The 24,115-nt window shown below is 40.9% G+C and overlaps 1 protein-coding gene across 1 annotated transcript in view; it reads left to right on the top strand.

Annotated features, from left to right (window-relative positions):
• cerk (ceramide kinase) overlaps positions 1–24,115 on the top strand; it is a 61,724-nt gene that overhangs the window by 26,326 nt on the left and 11,283 nt on the right. Inside the window, exons 6-11 of the mRNA XM_049567330.1 lie at positions 3,065–3,210; positions 12,227–12,301; positions 12,519–12,671; positions 15,883–15,988; positions 16,532–16,611; positions 21,218–21,423. Coding sequence (XP_049423287.1) covers positions 3,065–3,210; positions 12,227–12,301; positions 12,519–12,671; positions 15,883–15,988; positions 16,532–16,611; positions 21,218–21,423 — 766 coding nt within the window. The remainder of the gene's footprint in view (positions 1–3,064; positions 3,211–12,226; positions 12,302–12,518; positions 12,672–15,882; positions 15,989–16,531; positions 16,612–21,217; positions 21,424–24,115) is intronic.

The following is a 24,115-nucleotide window of genomic DNA, read 5'->3' as shown; positions in this document are numbered from 1 at the left end:
AATATAGACATGTAGACATGGTCAAGATGACCTGCTGAAGGTCTAACTGAGCATCAGAATGGGGAAGAAAAGTGATTTAAGTGACTTTGAACATGTCATGGTTGTTGGTGCCAGACTAGCTGGTCTGAGTATTTCAGCTGATCTGCTGATCTCCTGGGATTTTCACACACAACCATCTCTAGGGTTTACAGAGGATGGTCCAAAAGAGAGAAAATACCAGTGAGCAGCAGTTCTGTGGGTCAAAATGCCTTGTTGAAGGCAGAGGTCAGAGGAGAATGGCCAGATTGGTTCAAGATGATAGAAAGACAACAGTAACTCCAATAACGACTCATTACAACCAAGGTCTGCAGAAGACCATCTGTGAACCAACAACACGTCAAACCTTGAAGCAGATGGGCTACAGCAGCAGAAGACCACACCAGGTGCCAATCCTGTCAGCTGAGAACAGGAAACTGAGGCTACAGTTGGCATGGGCTACCCACAATTGGACAACAGAAAACTGGAAAAACAGGCTAGTCTAATGAGTCTTGGTTCCTGCTGTTTTGATGGTAGGGACAGAATGTGCCGTAAACATGAAAGCATTGATCCATCCTGCCTTGTATCAACACTTCAGGCTGATCGTGGTGTAATGGTGAGGGGGATATTTTCTTGGCACACTTTGAGTATTGCTGCTGACCGTGTCCATCCCTTTATGACCACAGTGTACCCATCTTCTGATGGCTACTTCCAGCAGGATAACGCACCATGTCACAAAGCTCAGATCATCTCAAACTGGTTTCTTGAACATGACAGTGAGTTCACTGTACTCCAATGGCCTCCACAGTCACCAGATCTCAATCCAATAGAGCACCTTTGGGGTGTGGTGGAACGGGATATTCGCATCATGGATGTGCAGCTGACAAATCTGCAGCAACTGTGTGATGCTATCATGTCAACATGGACCAAAATCCCTGAAGAATGTTTCCAGGCCCTTGTTGAATCAATGCCACGAAGAATAAAGGCAGTTCTGAAGGCAAAAGTGGTCCAACCTGGTACGAGCAAGGTGTACCTAATGAAGTGGCCGGTGAAAGTATATACAGAATTTTTATTGTAATAAAAATTAATTATGTAAACAATAGGACACCAAGATTTCTGCAATGAGGTTTCAAGGGATTGTTTGGATATTTCAAGTGGCCCTTTATGAGATATTCATCAGTAGTGTATTACCTACAGTAGCTGTCAGTCAACATGTTCCCAGTTTGGGTAAGCAGACAGGAGTACCTAGCACAGAGGCCAAGCAATACACTGCTATGAATTAGGATTGTCAGTAAGACTTAATTTGGCTCCTTAAAAAAAGAGCTAGGTGGATGCTCTATTGAGAATATTTTCAGTGCTGTACCTTGCTGTCAGGCAGCCCTTTGCACTGGCACTACATTTTCTGTAGAACCTCTGTATTTCCATGCATGTGTCTTTTTTGGCCCGTTCAGTCTCCCCCTGCAAATTTCTTCTTCTGTATACTCTGGTTCACAACTGTATCTTACTGTCTCCAAAGTGATCGGCATTTCATTATCGCTGTCATGGTCACTTTTTAAAAATTTTCTTTTGTTGTCTCTTTCATAAACCACTGAAAGTTTTACCCAAACAGTTGTAATGTTGTAGCATAATACAGTGCGCAGCAAAGTTGTGTTTGGGTGCAGGAATATGAAAGTTCTATGGTTGATAAAATGTAGTGCCAAAGCAAAGGGGCCATCTGATGGCAAGATAAAGTGATAAAAAATATAAGTTTAGCATACACTTAGACTGATATCGATTTTTTTATGTGGGCCTTTTCAGGTTGGCAGGTTTTGCTGCTAACCCACGTCCACAGCAGTGCTGAGCTTCTCTGTCAGTACACTTGCCTACTTCAAACTAGGGGTGTGCTGACTGCCATCTACTGTAGGTAATGCACTGAATATGGATAAGTACCTTATTCAACCCCACTTCAAAAAATCCGAACTCTCCCTTTAATGTTTCAAGACAAGGACCAAGGGTTGAATATAGAGCCTGAACATCTCATAACAACTTCAGGTTTATCAAACTTTAAATGAAGTTCTGAGATAGCAACTGTAGATAGATAGCTACAGACCTGTAGTGTGCTCATTCGCATTATATCATCTCAGTAGGAGGAAAAGTAGATCTGAGAGTCGTGTTCATAAAAATAGATGCTGAAATGTTGCTTTTGAAATAATTGACCTAAAAGTAGCTTTTAGACAGAGAATAAAAGGACCAAGGACAGATCCCTGAGGTACTCCATGAGTGTAATGGGTATTGGAAGGTACAGTCCCTGTCGCAACACAAAAGGTCCTTTCAGAGAGATAGGAATTAAATCAATCTTCTACCCAGTATGCTTACTCAGTGCTTTAGACATTCAATTAAAATTAAGTGGTCAACTGTAGCAAAAGGCAAAATTTCCACATATTATGATAATTTAAGGCATGCCGCTGAATCTTTTCTCCTTATAATCGAGTAAAAGATCTAAATCTAAAACTCACTCACATAAGTATATGTTTCCAAAACAAACTGTACATGATTCTGCAGCTCATGTCTGTCAGTAATGGGAGCATGTCAGGGTAAAATGCAGCTGATAGCTGAACATAAAGGGCATCAGTAACATGAAAGGTTTTTTCCTGCCAAGTGCCTGCCAACTCCAGCTTCTATTTATCAGATATTCAGTCCAGCAGAGCAGCGTTAGGGTCCATTATGCTTTTACTCTGCAGTTCATATAATTTATGGGTCCATTTCTATAAGGTTTAGATATAGACTTAAGAAATGTGTAATGCTGGGCGGCACAGTGTGATATTCTTATTTATTGAATGCTTTCACAGTTACACCTGCTGCCCACTGGTATTATTGTCAAGGTTTTCTGGCTATATAGTATTTGTCTCATAAATCTGTGCTTTATTGCAAAAACAAGCACATGTGGTTGAACTCGCAATGTGGCATCCACCCAGGCTACCTGTATGATCTCAAATTATTCTCAACAATTTTGAAATGTATCACAGAACTCATGTCAGCCTCAAATTGTTGATATCATTTGTCCATCCAGTGTGGTTTGTGTTGGTGGAGATGGGATGTTCAGTGAAATCCTGCACGGACTGGTCACCAGAACCCAAACAGACAACGGCGTGGACCACAACCAACCAGATGCTGAGTTAGTGCCATGTTCTCTACACATAGGGATCATTCCTGCAGGTGAGCTTTGGTCATTATATCACATGAAACATATCCAGGGTTTGGAAACAGCAGTGTGTTAGGAATGGTTTTGGTGATAATGATCTCTGAATGTCAAATTAAAGGAACTTGTTTTTTTGCTAGTTTCGTTTAAAGGTTTTAAGAAATAGTTTTTTTGGTGAATACACTTACTTGCTTTTATGCCAAGAGTTTAGTGAGAAGATGGATACTGCATAAATGCTCCAGATAACAAGCATATGGAGTAGAAATGAAATGCCCGCATTGGGGAATTAAAAGAGGCATGACCGGCACGACATATAACTCAACAGCATTGGCCTCTAGCTTGATATGCATCAGCACACTTCATAAAACAAACACAATGACTTAAAAATGGCAACAACAATCATTTATTGTCGGTGTCATATGGCGCCTCAACTCGTCCTCTGCTCAGAGGGTAAGGTGCTCTTTGCGATCATCTTCAGCTGTTGTTCTTCTCCTTTGAGTTAGCTGCTAACTGCTATCAGCTACTTTTTAAATCTCCTGCAGTGGGTAGCATGCACGTCATCAAAATTTCACATCTGCGCTGCCCGTGATCCCATCCTGCTGGCTATACTGCTTCTACAGACATAGATTCGGGGCTGTTACTACCTCCGTTTGCAGCTCGGAGGTGAGACAACCCATTCTGCAATCGTACCTTTTATACAGAATGGTGAGGCTGCATATATATTCCTGTCTTGAACAGGCATTGTAAAGGGGCTAAAGACTGACAAGTGGGGAAACAGCTAGCCTAAGGTAACAAAAACCACCTGACAGCACCTCAAAGGCTGTGTTCACATTATAGGTCTTAATTTTCAATTCTGATTATTTCCCTTGATCTGATCTTTCTGCCTGTACTGTTCACATTCACGTTTGAATGCTCCATATCTGACGTCAGTTTTACATCTATTTGGCCTGAAACGCTTCACATGCAATTAATAAAGCCACATACATGCGTGCTGGAACAACAACAAAAAACATTACATCGATGCACCGGTGCAAATGTTCATCTTCCGAATGATGGCCATAGCAGGAAGATCCGACCATTCTGCAAATTATCTGTGCAGAGAGGTGGTGGGTGTGGGTGCAGCCAGGAGAGGGGTCAGGAGTGGTGGGGCTGCAATGTAGAGGGTTTCGCTGAGTAACCGTTCCTCCAATACTCTAGGATGTCAAGGGCTATATACCAATATCTCTGTCAGCGCCTCGCAACAAGGCTGTCACAGCATGTGGGCAAGCTCTCCCCATCAGGGGAGGAGTTCAGTAGACAAAGAGGCAAAAGAAATAAAATACACCTGGATGGAACTGGAAAAACAGAGCGCTGGAGAAGCATTGTGGATGACCGGTGCTCCACTAGGACAGACAAGGTTTAAGTTATCAGCCTTTTCATCTTAACTATTGGCAAGGAAGCAAATAGGCATATTTCCCAAAATGGCGAAGACATTTTCAAACTTTATTAATTAGTGTCACATAAAAGTAAAACTGCATTTCAGTAAAGGCAAAGTAAGGACAAACGTAGCGTTACTTTCATGAAAACTTTACCAACACAGTCCAGGTTTTTGAGCCTGGGCTTCTATGGCTGCAAACACCATAATGTGAATTGAGACAAAGGTTAAAAACTTTATATGAATTTCAGATGTATTAAAGTAAAACTCCAGCCTTAAATTGCATGCATTTCTGGGACCGTCATGTTGTTTTTCTCGAAAGAACATTAACTTCACAGGTAAACATCAATTCTCTAAAATCAAAGAACAAAGGGTTTCTTCTCCAGCTCACCAATTTACCTTTACATTCAGTCGTAAGTACAAAAAGAAAACTAAGACAACACTTCTCTCCATCAGCAGCCTTTTGTAGAACATAATGTAATGCTGACATGTTATAATTTGCCTAAAGGACATGACTTTTACTTTTTCTCAAATGGAAAAACTCTTGCTCGACTTCACCATCGCTGTCAATCTCCTCTCCGCCTACACATGATCCGCGGCTGAAAGCCCAGAGTTTACACCAGGTCTCTTACAGTTATCAAAACCGGGAAATGTAGGAAGTCACTCTCCATCTCAGAGGTAATTAGACGTGAAATAAATCTTGCAGTGACAAATTGTACATGTAGCCTATATTTAAAGAGCTCCTATTGTGCTCATTTTCAGGTTCATGCCTGTATTTAAGGTTGCTTCGAGAACAATTTAATGTGCTTTAATGGACAAAAAACACTATATTTTCCTCATGCTGTCTGCTGCCTGAACAACTGTATTGGCCCTCTGTCTGAGACGCTCTGTTTAGCCCCCCTCCTAAAAGAGCCTAGGCTGCTCTGACTGGTCAGCTTGTATCGGTCTTTTGTATCTCAGCATCTCTGCATCGTCATTGCAACTGGCAAAGGACTGAAACAGCCAATGGCAGCACTTTCTACCATAAAAAAATCACTCAAAAAAATCCTCTAAACACAACCAGATAGGTTCCAACAGGAATATGAGCTGAAATTTGGAAGACATAACATCAGCAAACAAGTTTACATGTTTCCCTGATGTTAGCATGACATGCGTTAGCCCAATTAGCTGGGAACGACTGTAATAAAGTACAGTGGCACTTTCTACTGAGAAAAATCACCAATAAAATCTTTCATACACAACCGTACGTGTTCCAGAAGGAATTTAATCCAGGATCGGGGAGAGATTAACATCAGCAACCAAAAGATCACGTTTCCCTGACTTTAGCATGTAGCTACATGTATGTTAGCGGTGAACTTGCAGCTGAGAAATGACTGTAAAAGAAAAAAAGTGGCACTTTCTACAGTGGACAAATCAACAATAAATAATCTAAGCAGAAGCAGACATGTTCCAGCAGCAGTTTATTTCAATATCAGACAGAAATAACAACATCAGCAACCAAAAGATTACATGTTCCCTAACTTTAGCATGTAGCTACATGTATGTTAGCAGTGTATGCAGCAGGGGAATGACTGTAACAAAAATAGTGGCCCTTTCTACGGTGAACAAATCAACAACAAATAATCCAAACACAAGCAGACAGTTTAATCCAAATTGGATAGAAATTAACATCAGCAACGAAAAGATGACAGGTTTTCCTCACATTAGCATGTAGCTACATGTGGTCATGGTCTAAAACCTTTGTGTTTGTTTACATGAAATACAAAAAAAACATTAAAAAAAATTTATATTATATTCTGAAACATTTGCCATGCTTTTTATGAACACTGTTCATTGCAAGACTATATGTAAGACATAAAATATGGAAAAACATAATGCAGCCCTCTAACACTAAACCTCAGACAGGCTACTTTAAAAGATGGTGTTTGTGTGTTTTGTTAAGATAAGTGTTACACGATGGATGACAGGTTCTTTCCTGAGTTGTACAGAGGAGGTGCAAGACTTTCAAAAAAGTTTTAAATGGTCACCGCTGCATAAATATCTCACTTAACAGAACTGTTATTGATTTCTACATTGAGGAACGTCAGTCCTGCTGATCTTGGATTGCTGAGTTCCACAAGAGGATCTCTATGGCAACAGGGCAGGAGGTCCCAACAGGGGCCTGCTGTGGGTCAATCATTCAAAGTGCCATAAATGGAAACTTGCTGTGTGGCATTTTGAAATCACTGTAATTTTCATGAGGATAGAAACACAGTGCATGGGGACCAATACGAGGCTATCTGGTGCACAGCTTGATGGTAATGTCATAGGGGTTTAAGAATCAGCTGGGGACATGGTAAATGATTTCTAGGCCAGTTACAGCCATGATTTGGATGTGTTGACTCAATTACTTGCCTTTTCTCTATCGAAGATTAATTAAAATATTAAATGTGTGTGTAGTGTGTAATAAAACTCAACAAGGTCTTACATCTCGTCACTACACTTCAGCTCAGACACATTAAGCTGTCTTTGAAAACTCAGGGCCATAGAAGCTCTCAAGTAGATATTGTTCCAAATGTGTTTTTAAATGTCACTGGTATGCCATGTAATGCAGGGACTTGGTGGCTGATGGTTGAATTAAAGGTGCTTTGGTTTGTTTACATCAAGAGTTAAACAAACCCTAAAATGACAAGGGCCAACATCTCCTCAGGGCTTTGAAATTCAAAGCAAGTTGTTGCCATCTCTTATGGAGCAATAAGCCTAAAGAATTTCTTGTCGCTTTTGCTGGGATTTTTTCAAAGTTTTCCACTGGTGGCGAATTTGTTCATTCATGTTAATGCAGCCTCTATTCCATTTCTTTAACCATGTTTTTGAAAAGGTTGGTGTTACGATGTATGCATATACAAAAACCTGTCGATACCCAAGTCTTTCCTAATGTTTAAAAGTAGACGTTTTTATCCCTCAAACCAAAAATGTGGGCTTTTCTTTTGGGCATGGATCAAACTTTTGGGGAGTTGGATTCTGTACAATGTATCCATGAAAACACACAATGCGGACCATGAACACATGCTACAAACTACAGTCGAAATCCAGCTGAAACACGTGTTCCGAATGCGCTGTATACATGTCCAAAGAATGCTATTAGGCTTATCCCATATGTCTTAAATGCAGCATGCTTCATTAGTGATAAAGCCTATTTCAGAGTATCCAAACAGAGAAATGCTGTTTCCATGACCTTTATCAAATTCAGAATATTGTCATATTCAGAATGACAGTGGATTATTAATAACAGCAGCAACAATAATAATCTATAAGTTGCATTACTACGATCATGAAACAGATCAAAACCAACATCGAATAGATCCCGCTAACAAGTATTGTCACGTAGTCAAAGCCTCAAATATCTTATTCCTCTGAAAGCTCCATTTTTGTCCAAAATAACTATGTAAAAGACATAGACGTGCCACGCTGTTGCACTGGGTGACATGTTTCTTCATTACAACAAATATGGGCATTGCAGTTTATTTCACGTCAATTCCCCATATACTGTCCTGCTGCTCTAAATACTAAAGCACCAAATGTGTATTCATCCGCAGCTAAAAGTAGTCCCCAACAAATGCGCTGTATACTTCTGTTTGAGGACCATTGGCGATAAAAGCACAGTACCCAGCTGTTTAAGGAAGTGAAACTGAAAGTGTATACCTGTGGCCAGCTTTAAAGATTTATGTCTTCAGTAGGAATGGATTGGTTGGTGATAAGAGCCTCAGACAGGGTAGAGAGGTCATAAAGTCCCCAGGTTGCCAGGCTGGGTGACATTTCTTTCTCTCTTTCCCTTTTTATGTCATCCGTCTGCTGTCGACACGCAGATAAAGGCAAGAAATGCCCCAAAATTAGTTGAGGAAGAAAAGATCTTACAACTTAGGCACAAACTTTTGCTAAAGTAGAACAATAGCAGGCACTGAGCTTTGGCTACAAAAGCCAAGGTCTGATATGCAGCCATAAACTTTGATGCTTTATAGACTGGGCCTCTACGCTATAATAAGAGCGTGTATCTTTGCCACCTGGGTGTGATTTATGATTTTATCAATATAATAATCAACATTGCTGTCAAAGTTATGGTAATGTGTCAGTGAGGTATCAAAGTCCACTATGCCAAGGTTCAAATGAAGAGTCATGAACTCATTTATGGTCTTGTGTACAATCTCTCATACACGCAACTGCTCTGACCCACTGAGCAAGCAACGTCTGTGGACGTCCAAGACTAGTTGATATCACGTCTGTGGACCTGATATCAACTAGTCTTGGACGTCCACAGACGTTGCTTGCTCAGTGGGGATGCTTTTTCATATGCTCCTGTATCACTGGTTTGAGCTATTACGGTCTGAAAAGGAATTTTCAGTTAACCCTGACACATTGAGAGTGGCTTATTTTGCGACAACAAAAATAATATGTTGTTCAAAGGTCCACTTGTCTTGTTCCAAAGTGTTCACTGCTGTCGTTACGAGATACAGTCACAAGTGCAGCTATAAATACATTCATGCACTGAGGATTCAAACGGCAAAAATATCCTTTTCGGGGCAGCACTATAAAGTATCTAGACTCCATTGTTGTCCCTGAGATAAAGACGATTTCACTGCCAAGATGATCTTACTGGCGAGACAGTGCTGGGGAAAATGCAGATAAAAAACTGGAGCTTCTCCGCTGAGGATATGACAGTTTATGCTCTCTCCTCTGAATATGCCAACAGGGTACTGCGGTTGAGTAACTTAAGGGGAATAAAACATTGAACATCTGAGGACCGAAGATCATTGAACATCTGTGTGTGCCACTTAAATCCATTCAAAGTCAGTTGGCTTTTACTGGGTAGCTTTAGAAGAGTCAAATAGCATATGTCACCATTTTTTTTTTTTTTTTACGCTCAGCAAAATAGCAGGCGGTGTCAGGAGCAATTGGAAAGTGTTCGGATGTGATTATGAAGCTCGGAGGGGAAGAAGCAAAGGCCAGATAAGTGATATTCATAGAAAGTGCAGGAGCAAGTCGCGGGGAGCGAGAGAGGGAGCTCATCTTCATACTCATCTGTGTGTCCACCGCTCAATGACAGGCCTGATCTCCTCTGTCACGCTTCTGTGAGCCAGCTCAAAACATCACTAGTTAGATTTCGCTCTCCCTCTCCCTTACTCTCTGTCTTTTATCAGAGGCAGTAGGTCCATTTCACCACTTGAAGATGATCAAAGTAGGGCAGATAGGTCTGAAATTACACCATGTGGTGCAGAAAGAGAGATAGAGCCTTATTACCTCTCAAGTTGAAAGATTTAATATCAAACTCAACATTTCTCTCAAGGCAGGGGGATGCCTCTTATCCCTCATTTGTTGGCTGAAGAGAGCTGATGATAGCCCGGGGCTCGGAGTTATCCTATTAGTTCACTTTATGACTGAAACGTCTCCTTACTTCCGCCTAATAAAATCATTCAACTGAACTCTTCGTACTTGGTTGCAGCTTTGAAAGACACGCAACTCTACCAAGGACTGATATGACTGATTCTAACTATGAATAAGGGATATGAAATGTGTGACTCTTTGTAGCCATACCTGCCGATAGATTCTCACAACATGCCTGTACAGTTAGTTCTTATAACTGTAGTTGGCCAAACATAAAACTTAAAAGACACACTGTCCATTTTTCTCCTAAAAATATTAATGACACTATGCATTGACTGTTCTGCAGAGTCCAGGAATAAAAAGTAACTCTCAAAAAATTCATATCCGTATCAGTGTGATATTGTATCTGAAGGTATGTACAAATTTCACGAGTTCGTCAAACCACACTCTGTATCTGCCCTGTAATTAATTGGTTTATAGTCAGTAATTTCACAAAGTCAAGCAATTAAAGCCATAGTCCATAACTTTTATAAAAAATTACTAAATCCACACAATAGTACACAAGACATACATTCTGTGGAAAAAAAAAAATCATGCTCCTTTGCCTCCTCATGGTGTTTCGAATGGCATTAGCTAGAATTTACCGTGGCTGAAGAAAAACAACCAATCAGAGCCGAGCAGCTGCCAGTCCTATCAATCACAGCTGGTGAACTATGTTTAAACTCTCTAGGTTGCACGGATCAAATACAGATCAACATTTTGTTACTGCATCAGCTATAAACGTGCTTAATTAAACTGTTTTCAACATGACAGCTGGGTAACAAACGTTCTCATTTTACAGCTAAACAGTACACTAAAATATGTTTCAGAAAACATTTGAGGAGAGAAATAGGCAAAGCAGTTGCAGAACCTTGATTCATGTTTGATCAGCGCTGCTTAGTTTGACAGTTTGACTGCAGTTCACGAGCAGTGATTGACAGCTGGGTTAGAGACTCCGACTGTGATTGGCTGTTTTCGTTCAGGTGCGGTGGATTCTTGCAAATGCCATTTAAAGGACTTCGAGGAGTGTGGAAGTTTTTATTGGACTTTATTATTTGTAACCCACACAAGACAATCTACAAACGTGTACCATGATCCACAAATATCTCACTATCCACAAACATTTCTTTTTACATTTGTGATGTGTAACGTCATAAACCACAAAAATACAGCGTGATTTGCCTATGCGCATAACTTACTGTGTAAACATGTACTTTAAGAGTTTCACAGTAAATAGGCTCATATTTAGGTATTTGTGGATCCATTTTTACACATCAGTTTGTGACTTCTTTCCCATTTGTTTGCATTATTTTGTCGTATGTTGTATCAATTTACCCAACACAAATGTAAAAAGACAAGTAGATTGTCTTGTGTGGGTTACAAATAAGTAATAAGTCAAATAAACACTTCCACAGAGGAGAAGGAACATGTTTTTTAACAGATTATTTGTCTCATGTACTACTGTGTGGATACAATGACAGTCTGAGCAAATATGCCAAAAAGTTTTGTGTTTTTTTTTTAAATAAAGTTACCAACTACAGCTTTAACTCAAACACCTGATTCACTTCCTGTCTGCAGCAGTAGAGGAAGAAACTTTTAAAAACAGGCATGACAGCTGACAGTTGATCCCTGCAACAACAGCCTGGGTTAGGCCAACTGGCTCAACCAGCACTGGTGTATGAAAATAAGGAAATAAGGAAGCTACACTGAGGACAATCCCATCAGCTACAGCTGTGCTTTATATTCTGTGCTAATTAGCAAATGTTAGCCAGCTCATAACTAAGATGGTGAACATGGCAAACATTATAGTACGACCTCACAGAACTGTGAGCATTGCTGTAGGGATTTGTTTTTGTGTGCATCCCAGTATGCCAGTAGGCATTTGCAAAAATCTCTTCCAGGAAGTAGTAAACTATGTGCACATCAGTCATGTCATTTTTCAGGTTTCTCTGGTGGCATGAGTTGTTTTTCGAAAACTGACACAGTAAGGCAGGAGGTACCAAAATTAGAAATGTTTATGCATTTAAAATTTCTGCACTTACCAGCTTTAAATTTCAGAGCTTTGCTGTAAGAAATATTCATCTTAGGGTGAAACTAGTATACGTGCCACTGACATAAGGCAGCAAATGTAAGAAGTAATTTTTCACTTCACAGTGTCTTTAACATGTCTTTAGCAGGGCTATAATGGCTGTCCATCGACCTGTGTGTCTCTCTCCCAACAGGCTCCACTGATTGTATCTGCTTTGCCACAGTGGGAACCAACGATCCAGTTACTTCTGCTTTACACATCATTGTTGGTGAGTGAGTAATTGAAAGACACAGGTCTTACAGCACGCTATGTGTCACGGTGGCGTCCTGTTTCATTTTCCTGAGATGTTATCAGTGTCACGTAGGAAGCTACAGAACAACTGGTTTTATTTTCATGTGTGAGTGTGTGTGTGTGTGTGTGTGTGTGTGTCTGATAACAATGCAGGGAGTGGCTTTTTAAAAACTCTACTGGGTGTTTCCTGACAGGTGATTCCCAGCCAATGGACGTGTGCTCAGTCCACCACAATGACATCTTCCTCAGATACTCTGTCTCGTTGCTTGGCTACGGTTTCTATGGTGATGTGTTGACTGACAGCGAGAGGAAGAGATGGCTGGGTCCTGCTAGATATGACCTGTCAGGTATGAGGGCCGTCAACTTCTAAACTCTGAATGACTCTCCAGGCTAAGCCTACCTATACTCTTTTTTTTTTTTAACCCTTGGCTCACTGACCTCTACTGACCTCACACCAGCTTATTTTAATGTGTGCTAGCCCAGAGTTTATCCCTGAGCTCTCTGGTTCTGCTCTGGGTCCATACTTTATAGGATTAAAGATACGGATCTAACACAGTCTCAGGCTTGTGGATTCAGTGCAAGAGGTTGTGTAGCTCAGTACTAGGATTCACTAACGCCACCAAGATTTCTCTTCCCACTGCGGCTGCACATAAATACCAGCACTCATTGCACTGTAAGGTGCTTTATGCTAAAGCATCAACCTTATGATCCAAGTTATTAAACCGGAGCCAACTGCAAAGATGAGAATAATTATTAACCAAAAACCTGCAGTGAACAGGCTTTTTTATGTATGGAAATGCCCCCAGAAAGCCATATAACATGTCCCTTTGAAAGTTCTTGTATCTCTAATGAAGACAAAAGTAGCAACCTATAGATCAGGGGCAGAGCGGGGTGGCTTCTGGGGCTCCGGCCCCGAATGTTTTTCAAAAGCCCTGAAACGATAATATTTCCTAAAGAAATCTAATAAAACTGAGTCAGTGTTCTTCTTTTGGCCTAATAATAAATTCAGAGTATTGTCATGGCAAACACAACCCTGGGCACTTTATATTATTAGATAGGGCTGGCTGCCTGTACATATGGATTACCAGAGAGTGAGTGTTCAGCTGCCAGGCTCAAGGCAAGGGATGTGGGCCTACCTGTTGTCTTGCTGCCCCAGCACCAATCCAGCAGCGGCCACTCGATCAGCTTGCTCTCTGCAGACACTGCTTAGCATCAGTACTGCATTGACAGTTCATATGTAGACATTAAACATGTGGACGATAACTTGAAACAGGAACTTCATAGGGAAAAGCAGGAAACTTTACCGTCTGTCTCCGTCACAGCACTCAGAAACATCTCTCATCAACTCTGGTTCTGCACCAGGTCCAAATCACTTCTCTTAATTACTTCAGCACGTCCCCTTTCAAACTAACATTGGCTCTTCACCCAGGTAAGCCCAACCCACCTAGCCTGACAGCCATGCAGGACAGCCAATAGGGAAACAGTTTGCCGTGACAATATTCGAGACAATGTTTCCCTGGCATTGTTGGGGATCCTTGATTTGCAGTTAAAGCAGCCCAGATTATTATGAGGTGAATTTAAATGTAGCTGATTTGTCAGTTTAATATGAATTCTGTGAACCCCTCCACAGCATAGCACAGCAAAAATATGATGTAAGATTAGTCATGGAGTTTGCGCCAGTTTCCTTCCTTACATATGTTATGTAATTTAAAGAGTAACTAAACTCCGTCCTTAACTATTTTTTTAGCTGAAAACCAATCTATAGTAATTGTACAGTGTTTGTTTAATAGTGTTCAAAGACTCAGGTTCAAATATTAACATTTCACTGCAAATTGTTTGAATTCTGCATATTGTTATGAATATGTGTGGTGACTGCCCTCTACTGGTCAAGACACAGCTATTGCAGTTTAATTTAGCTGCTGTGTGGTGGCAGCTTTCGTCATCAAATATCCCCCCACTCCTTCCACTTCTCTTGCCCATCAGCCAGAACTGTGGGGTTAACATCAAACCATTTTTGCCTCTTGTTAGTTGTTGGTGGTGAAAACTAGTCGTAACTTTGTCGTGTTATGGTTTCAGAATGATGAAGAAACTTATAGAACAGTTAGATAAAAAATAGGATGTAAGCTCTACAGGATGATTTTTACTAACTAACTAAACAATCATTTTTTTCCCAAATGATGTTCAGATTTTTAGGCATTCTGTTATTTCAAATAATACAGCTGCAGTAAATGATAAAAAAAAAAAAACTCCTCAGGGTAGTAAGCCTCCAGTCCTCCCAGGTTTGGGCTGAGCCTCAAATTTTACAACATCTGGCCTCGCCCCTACAAGCCCCTTTACACAGAGATCGTGCTATAGGGCGGCTGTGAAGTCCTTTCTTTATGCCTCCTTTAAATCTTTACACAGAACCATGCTGCATCATGACACTTCAATGTGTGACGTGAGACAGTATGACAGTATTGGGGAATCAAAAGAGGCATGACAGGCGTGACATGTAATACAAAACCACTGGCCTCTCGTATTACATGTAACATACACGTTGGCAGCCCTTTGTTGACATTATTAAGAGCATAACATGGCAACAACAACCATTCACCATCCCTGTTATATAGCGACTAATCTCGTCCACTGCTTGGAAGGTAAGGAGCTCCTAATTTTTTTCCGAATTTGAAATTTTCTCTGAGTTAGCTGCTAACTGCTATCAGCTACTTTTTAAATCTCCCAGCAGTGGGTCGCATTTGTAATGTGTCGTCAAAATGACACACCTGTGCCACCTATGATCTCGTCCCACTGGCTGTCCCGTTTTTCAGCCATCGTTTTGGTACTTTTAGTACCTCCGATGCCAGCTTAAAGGCAAGAAAACCCTGTTCTGCGATTCTGTGGTTGAACCTTTTATACAGAACGGCGAGGCGGCATAACGGTGTGAAATTCCTGCCTTGAGGAGGCAGTGTAAAAGGGGCCAAAGACAAAAGAAGACCCAGGTTTCTTACGCAATGCTAGCAGCTCTGTTTGGGCACAGTGGTGCTTTGAAGTAAATGCCAAGCAGTTATAATGTTTACCATACTCACCATCTTAGTATGGTGTAATGGTGTAACTAGCTAATTAGCGCTAAAGCCCAGAGCACCGCTGAAGCCGATGGAAACATCAAGCACAATTTCATGGCAATCCATCCAGTAGTTAGCATAACATGTCAACCCCACAGTCAGGGAATCACTAAAGATGGTAGAACTCATCCTCCAGAGACCATGAATATCTGAGTGTAAGCCTGCATTAATTCTATTGTGTTTGTAGAAAAATACACCTGTGTTATCTTTACATAATCACTGAACTTTGCTCAAAGTATTTTGTTAAACCGCCCAGTTAAACCAACAACAACAACCTCCAGAGAATAGACGAGTAAAACAGAAGAAGAAGGATGGTGGTCCAATTAGTTATGCAGATGTATCGCGCTAGGAATTTCACTCTGAATTGTCTTGTCAGGTATAATTAGAGTTAAATGAAACACAAAAAATACAACATATTGGCATGCATTCTGTGGCTCATACTGTGTTTTTGTTCCAGGGGTAAAAACCTTTCTGAGTCACAACTTCTATGAAGGCACCATCTCTTTCCTCCCCGCCGAGAACAACATGGGGGACCCCAGGGACAAGCTGCAATGTCGATCCGGGTAAATAAAGCATCAGAGATATCCATTTCTGCAGCGTTTCAGCACTATTTCACAATGTGCTAACTTATCTGATGCACTTCAATAGTAGCTGTGCACCTGCCAGAGCTTTAATGGGAGAGTTTACGTTGTCAGGAAGCCCATCTGATTTATTGTGGACTGAGAGCCCATTCAGTCTATTCCAAAAAGCGCTTGACTAAGTGCTTTGGTTTTTGAGGCGCTGGGCGCAGACATTGTTTGTATTTGTTATGGGGACTGAAAGGAGCTGAAAACCATTAATCTGTAAAACGCCGTGTTTCCTGACAACTTATTTTACCATAAAAAGAGATGACTCTGCTACAAAAGGCTTTTCTAGCGTCAGACTTCTTTGAGCATTTTTCTAACAAAAACCGTTTACATTTAAATAGCTTAACACAAGACCAGTCATTTTAAGGTGGACTGAATTCGTTCCCTCCTAATGAGGCATCAAAGCTTGTTAAAACCTTGAATGTCACAGCAACACTGATGGTTTGATGATTGTAAAACAAGGTTACGCTGATATTTCAGGTGCCGCGTCTGTCAGCACAGGCCCTCATCAAAAGACACACAGTGGGAGATGTCGGAGGAGAAGGAAAAGCCTGATAAAGGTACGAGTTTTGGGGGTTATTACTCGAAATGTGTCAAATTAATCACACCGCAATGCCTGTTTCTCATTTCTCTGCCTCGTTACCTGCTTGTTTGTCTATTTTGAAACTGTTTCTAGACTTCTGAGATGTGTGAAAATAAGTATTTCGAAAGGGCATTGTTTGAGGGAAGAGACAAAGAAACTAAAGGAAATGAGACAATCCAACGCCGGCTCTCTTTTCCACACAAATCAGGAGGAGATTTACATTTTGCGGTACCTGGGGTGGACCGAGTGTAAATAACATCATCTTCTCAAATATCTCCATTTTCTGTCTGGCTTGTTTTTTTCCTCCCCGCGGCACGGCAAAAACTCTTGATGAGATTCTTGATGAGTTATTGACGAGAAAATATGAACTGATTTTAGTGACACTGCACGACTCCCAGCCGCAGCCCCTTTTTTTGCCTATCGATTTCCAAATCTCCAGCATCCACCCCTGCGTCTGCTTGATGAGATTACACGTTCCCCTGATGAGGCTGGTGTCTGTCCACTCAGCCTCGAGTGGGACGACGTCACCTCCTGTTCCCCTCGTCTGTCGCCCCGAATGCGGCACACACACATTTCATGATCTACGTTTCCCTCTGACACAGCAGCACCGACCTCCGGAGGCACATGAAATACTGACTTGTGTGTTTTGTGTGTGTTGTTTGAGCAGCAAAGAAGCTGTGTGCGTTTTTTCCCTCTCTAATTAGTGTCATGATATTAACTTTTTCTGTCTTGGCCTGGCTATCTGGGACTTCCTATGGAGTGTGTGTGTGTTTATCCTGTGTAAATATGAAAGCGGGCACAACCTGTTTGTGTGAGATGTGTGACAGACTCCCACTAATCAGGAAGAAATTTGGCTTTGCCAGCTCTGACAGGGGGTTTGTCTCACGTCAGTGCTGCCAGTGCTGTTTTGCGATTTTTTATTTTTTTTTTTTACATTTTCCTTCCTGGCGAGGGAAATCTCAGACAACTGCTAAATCAATGAGGCACAACACACCCTCTCTCTGCAAATGAGCCAGCTTCTCCTCCGAAAGCAAATACTCATTTGGAAATGTTCTCCTAATGCAGAGCCTACAGTCCACAGTTGGATTTGTTGTTGTTGTTTTTTAATTTATTTTTTTTTATTCAGCTTTAATCACTGCTTCCCAATTAGAATATTGTTGTTTTTATGTAGCCTCAGCGGGCTTGTTATCATCGGTTCGCGTTATCACCTCTGTAAGTTTGTTTTGCGAAATGAGGGGGAAAGGTAATGAATCGTTTTGCTTTCCGAGATCACATAATTTTCCCTCTGAGGTTTGGACGTCTGTGATCACTTTTTTTGCAGCTTACTCCAATGACTATCACCCTGGTGACAGGCACTGGCAGCCCCCACGGGTGATACTGTGTCTTTGATACGCCATCGTTGCAAACCGTCGCTAATCTCCGAGGAACAGAGTGGTGATTTGTGAAGTGCAACCGTCGCGTCTGTCATTTGAGATTTGGAGGCCACGTGTGCATTTAATCATAACAAGCAAACTTGAGGTTAATCCAATCAGTCTCCTATCTATATGACTTCCTCCTTAGATATTGTGAGGCCTTCCTTGGCCAAACTTAATTGCATCTTAAAGCATCCAGCTCTGCTACAAGGGCAGCACGCATTACTTTCAGCATCAAAGTTTCTCTCTTGGCTCAATCATTAGAAAGTAAAGCTGCTCGGAGAATTCCTGCCAAGACATCTGGATCTTAATGGACCCTCATCAGCATCACTGCTGATGTGTAACAAGCTGGGAACTTAACCTTAAGGACTCATAAAGCACTTGCAGAACACACAGTTATAATTTCAAAACCAAATTTAAGACAGTGCGCAGATTATTTGTTTCAGTCGAACATTAGCACCTCATCAGCACAGGAGGCCGAGAGGAATCTGAATTTTCAGCGTATGTGTGCTTAACTTGTACAAGCTGGCAGACTGCTCCAAACTTAATCTAATGTGGCATGTTTGCAAACACTGCGGAACTGCTTTGCATTGTAAATAAATTACAGTACAGCGTATTCGCTACAGCTCAAGGTCTGCTTATTTAGAAGTGTCAATGTCAGATGGAGGAGATTTAACACTGCAGTAAAAAGTGAAGTAAACCAGAAAGAGTCCAAAAGGTGTGAAAAAACTCAACCAGACATTTTTGAACAGTTTGAAGTGAATGTGTGCTGGGGGTTGTAGTTCTGCAGCACTTGATCTTGGTTGCAAACTCGACATTTTCCCTCCGTGAACATGCCAAATTTAATTCTATTCCGAGTGTACTTGAATAAAAGTGAGTTCAGTTATTTGGAGTGTGCTGCCAGCTTGGAGCCCCCACATAATACCTTCAAATTATTTCAACTTGACTTCTTTAGTGTGGTTCAGGTGTGCAGTGGAGAACAATTCAAGTTTGGCAACCAAATACGGAAAAACTGGAAACTGCCAAACACAATGTTTTAATTGGTTTAAGGAAGATATAATGCTGACATCTGAGAGTTATGACACTGATTTTGTTAAATAAAGATACTGTACATGGACATCATACACTTGTCAAACCTTACACATAGAATTTCAGGTAACACTTTACTTGAAGGTATCTACATAAGAGTGACATGACACTGTCATGAAGTTGTCATAAACATTATGTACATGTCGTAAACATTTGACTGCTGTCATTAAGTGTCTTTCGGTTTTTGTCATGACAAGTTGGCATTGTTTGGGTTGTCTTTGTCATAACAACTTGACATTAACAAGAAATGCACCTCTTTTTGTGTTATGACAAGGTGACATAATGATTGATACAAAGACATCTTCTGTTAATGTCATCCTGGTAAATGTCATAACTATGACATGATATGGTCATGAACCTGTCATGAACATCATGTACATGTCAAAAAAGTTTATGACTGCTGTCATTAAGTGTCATTCGGTTTTTGTAATGACAAGTTGACATTGTTTGGGTTGTCTTGATTATGACAACTTGACATTAATCAAAGTGACATTATCAGAAGTTGTCTTTGTCATGACAACTTGACATTATATTTGTTTGGGATGACCTTATAATGACAACTTGACATTTACCAGGATGACATTACCAGAAGACGTCTTTGTATCAATCATTATGTCACCTTGTCATAAACACAAAAAGAGGTGCATTTCTTGTTAATGTCAAGTTGTTATGACAAAGACATCTTCTGGTAATGTCACTTTGATTAATGTCAAGTTGTCATAATCAAGACAACCCAAACAATGTCAACTTGTCATTACAAAAACCGAGTGACACTTAATGACAGCAGTCATAAACGTTTATGACATGTACATAATGTTCATGACAGGTTCATGACCGTATCATGTCATAGTTATGACAGTGTCATGTCACTCTTATGTAGATAACGTCAAGTAAAGTGTTACCGAATTTATTCTATTTATTTAAGTGTTTCTCATTTGGCCTGTTACTAAATGAACACTTAAAGGTCTAGTGCAGTGGTTCCGAACTGGTGGGTTGTGGTCCAAAAGTGGGTTGCGAGTCCATCCTAAATGGGCTGCAAGTGACTCCGTAACATGTTGTAAAAAACCTTGAACTAATGACTGAGGAGAAATCTGTACCCTGTAGATGTGTTTTGTGTTGTCTGTTGTTTACATGGCTAACAAATTTTGAAAAAGGTGGTTGCCAGTGCTGCATTGGCTCCGGTGTTCAACCAATCAGTGTATACTCATGTCACTCACGGTTCCTCTTGTACTGGGAGAATACAGTACCTACTCTGAAATAGAAGCTGAAAAAGTCCCTCAAAATGGTGCTGTAATAACTAAGATCGTTCCTAGTTCTTACGATGTGAACACAACTAAAAGAACGGCTCTTAGAACTATGTTAAAACCATGAAAATGTTCCTTTGGTCTGATAACGCCTTATGGCTGCCATCATTTCGCACCTTAGCGCTCTTAAATAATTGGCTATATTTGTGGAGGTACGATGAAGCTAGTGGTTCCCAACTGTTGGGTCATGGTCCAACAGTGGGTCTGGATTCCATTCTGAATGGACCACAAGTGACTCGCCAGTTTATCAATTTCGTAAAAAAAAAAAAAAAAAAAAAAAACACTTATTTTGAAGTACAGTGAATTTCCAGCACAGAACAGAGACAGCAGACTAGCCCAACGACATGGCCAAATGCAAGTATCACACTGAATATGTTAAACTGTGTGGTCCTTTAATTAATGACAAAGGAGAAATCTGGATTCTGTGGCTGGACCAGTTGGGAACCACTGGCTGAAGCCTTTTGACGTCAGTAGGAAGGTGTGGACAGTGCCTTATTTTATGCTAGTTTATGTCAAGGTAACACCTTTACTGCCAATGACAGGAACAGGCAACATAAAATGGCTGGTTTCATAATTAATTTACCTTTTTTTAAGTATCTAGAATGTGTGTTGAGTGACCAGTTCTAATATCAGAGTAGCATCTTAGGGTGCAACTCTTATGGTCAGCATTTTATCTATACCTGATCAACCTCTTCTACCTTTGCAGTGAGTCAAACAGAAGAATTCACAATTATTAACTCTATGTGTGGTCATACTCCATTTCTTCACTCTGTTTCAGACGGCAGCTCTGGTTGGAATGTGATCCGTGGGAAGTTTATTGCCATTAACGCGGCCAGTATGAGCTGCGCGTGTCCCCGCAGTCCAAAAGGCCTGTCGCCCTCCGCTCACCTCGCTGACGGCACCACCGACCTCATTCTTGTGAGGAAGTGCTCCCGTCTGGGTTTCCTCCGACACCTCCTGCGACACACCAACAAAGAAGACCAGGTAGGAGTGAAGGGTGTTTAAGTGTGTCATCTTTAGCTCAGCTCAGTGTGTGATTTAACTGCAAAGCCCTTTCAAGGTTACCCAGTGGGGATACTACTCAATTTATGATTTCATACTTCTAAAGTAAGTGTACATAAACAGTGTATGAGTCATGCTGTGGAGGATATTTCAGAATTGAAATGAGCTGGGGAAATTGATGTGATTTGTATCCAGCAGGGATAAGAAAAAGATATCCTTCAAAGAGTGAAGGAATCACCAAAATAAAGCAGAACTTTTAAGATGATTTCATCCTTCCCAAAAAGCCTCCTGTCAATCACTTTGCTGCAGACTTTCCTTTATCAGGAGTTGCTCGATGTGTGCACGGATGGATTGAGAGTGTGTTAAGTCTGTAAACGAGTGAGCAGAAGGCAGGAGTTTGCCCACTTGCTGTGCTAGCACCTCCATTTGCTGACTCGGCTCATTTTCCCTACGATGGTTCACTTTAGTTCAAATGCCTTAGCCCTAGTGCCTTCCCACGTATCATAAATAACCTCCACCCTGGTCTGGAGAGGCACCGGTAATCGCTGCATCAGGGATATGCTGTATGGGAGAACAGGCTGATACCAGACTAATGCCCTCTCAGGATAGCACAAGTATTGCCAGGGGAAGTTTGGTGATTAGTAATTATTACCTCAGGAAGGACCTCGGGAAGTTTATCCCATTTAGAAGGATCTTCTAAGTAATTTCATCTACAGCAGCCAGCTTGGTGAAAGAGTTCAATTGCAAAGTGTGTTTTGAGCTAACACTGACATCCTGAGGTGAGTTTTATCTCTAAGATCAACATTTAGATTTGTGCACCCAGTGTAGATTAAAAGGACGAATATTACTCTTGTAATAAGATTTGATTAGATTAGGATATTATGTATTCGCAGCTTTAAAATTAATAGGATTCAACAGAAAAAAGGGAGAACAATTTAATACCAAGAAAAATACAGAAAATAATAGAAAAGGCTTGAAAAGCTGCTGTTATTACAGAGAAATTTAGCAACTTGAGGAGAGATTTTGCTGCTCTGTGTGACGTGAAGCGTGTCCCTGGAATATCATGGCCCCAATAAAGTATATTAAATCCAGATGACTGAATGAAATTACTAACGTGTGTGGGCAAAATTGAATTAGCAACTTTCCCCAGTGATGCTAATGCAGAGAGGCCTGAAAATGATTTTATGACAGAGAATTTCCCAAATATAATTAAATCTTATACTGAGACTCACCAGTGAGATGTTACTGCATCCACCTACTGTAAGACACAGCTTGAATTTCTGTCCAGTGATGGTCATGACTTCATTATATCTTAACTATTGGATGGATTGCCAGGAAGTTTGGGAGATTAATGTTGTTCTTAAGATTAATTGGAAAAACTTTTGTAATTCCTCAACTTGTTATTGAGTGGCCTTCATCATCAGGTCAGAATTTTAATTTGTCCAATACTTTTGTTTATGAGCTCATACTTGCTAAAGTAATGAAATTCATATCATGCTAAACATTGACAAACTTTATACCTGCTAAATTTCAGCATGTTAGCTTTGACAATCTGAGCATGTTAGCATACTGACATTAGCATTTAGCTCAAAGCACTGCTATGTCAAAGTTAAACTCCACGGAACAGCGCTGTGCTTTGAAGCCAATTCTTGTAGTGGCCAAATAGTGGCATTACAACTTCTGAGTCCATTATGAGGTGCCATGGTGCCGTAAAAGGTATTTCTCTTTTACCTACATTGTAAAAAAGATGTCTGTAAATCAGAGGATAGATTGATTTGAGCATAACAACCCCTGCAAAATGACTCGTTTCACCATTTCAAAAGTCTAGAAGAGCCACATGATTAGATCAATTCAAAGCGCTAAACAGGAAGTTAGCTGCTCAGCGGACTGAAATCTCCAGTCCACTCTTTCTATGGGCCCCACAATGGGGAACATCCAGGTGATTTTATACCCTTGAAGTAGAGCTTTTTTGGCTTCATGCGCCACTGAGCAACTTTCATAGGAATGAACGAGGACCGACCTCCAACGCTGTATTCAGTTCTCTAGCTAATTGCCATTCCTTTGCACTGAATGGCTTTGGACCGCTGATAACAAGGTTGTGTTATGGTTCTCCCCAGGTTAAAACCATTAGCTCTGTCAGCACTGATATTGTTAGCACTGTTTGCACTGTTAGCACCTTAAGCTGCTAGCTGCTAGGTCAGCCACCTCCATATTGACATTTTGTATAGAGCTCCTGTAAGCAACAATTAATTTGGTAGCATTTAGAAAGCTAGCACTCCAACATATTTCCCACAGTGGTATGCACTTTTATGTCATTGAGATTTTTTTTCCCTTATCTCTAAAATCCACCACAGACCAGGAAGTTGAACTTTTCAGCTTTGTGCCCCACTGAGCAACTTTCATAGTAACGAACAGGGCCCCATCTCCAGTGCTGTATCCAGTTCCCTTTAACCCATGCTCAAAGTACAGCCTCACGGATGTGCTAGGGTGGCTGTAGACTCTTACAAAAAAGACTCAGTGGAAGCCAATAAATTGCGCAACATTACCCCAACACCTTCTTGCTTGCTACGTGCATGTGTCAGAACTCGCAGGCTAGCAGTTAGCTTGTTCATTAGCTAACATTTTCCCAAAGTTTATGTGATGTTTTTCCAAGTGGCACTGGGTTTTTGTTTGT

Source organism: Epinephelus fuscoguttatus, linkage group LG22, assembly GCF_011397635.1.
Source record: "Epinephelus fuscoguttatus linkage group LG22, E.fuscoguttatus.final_Chr_v1".
NCBI lineage: Eukaryota > Metazoa > Chordata > Actinopteri > Perciformes > Serranidae > Epinephelus > Epinephelus fuscoguttatus.
This window is presented reverse-complemented; position numbering and strand designations above follow the sequence as displayed.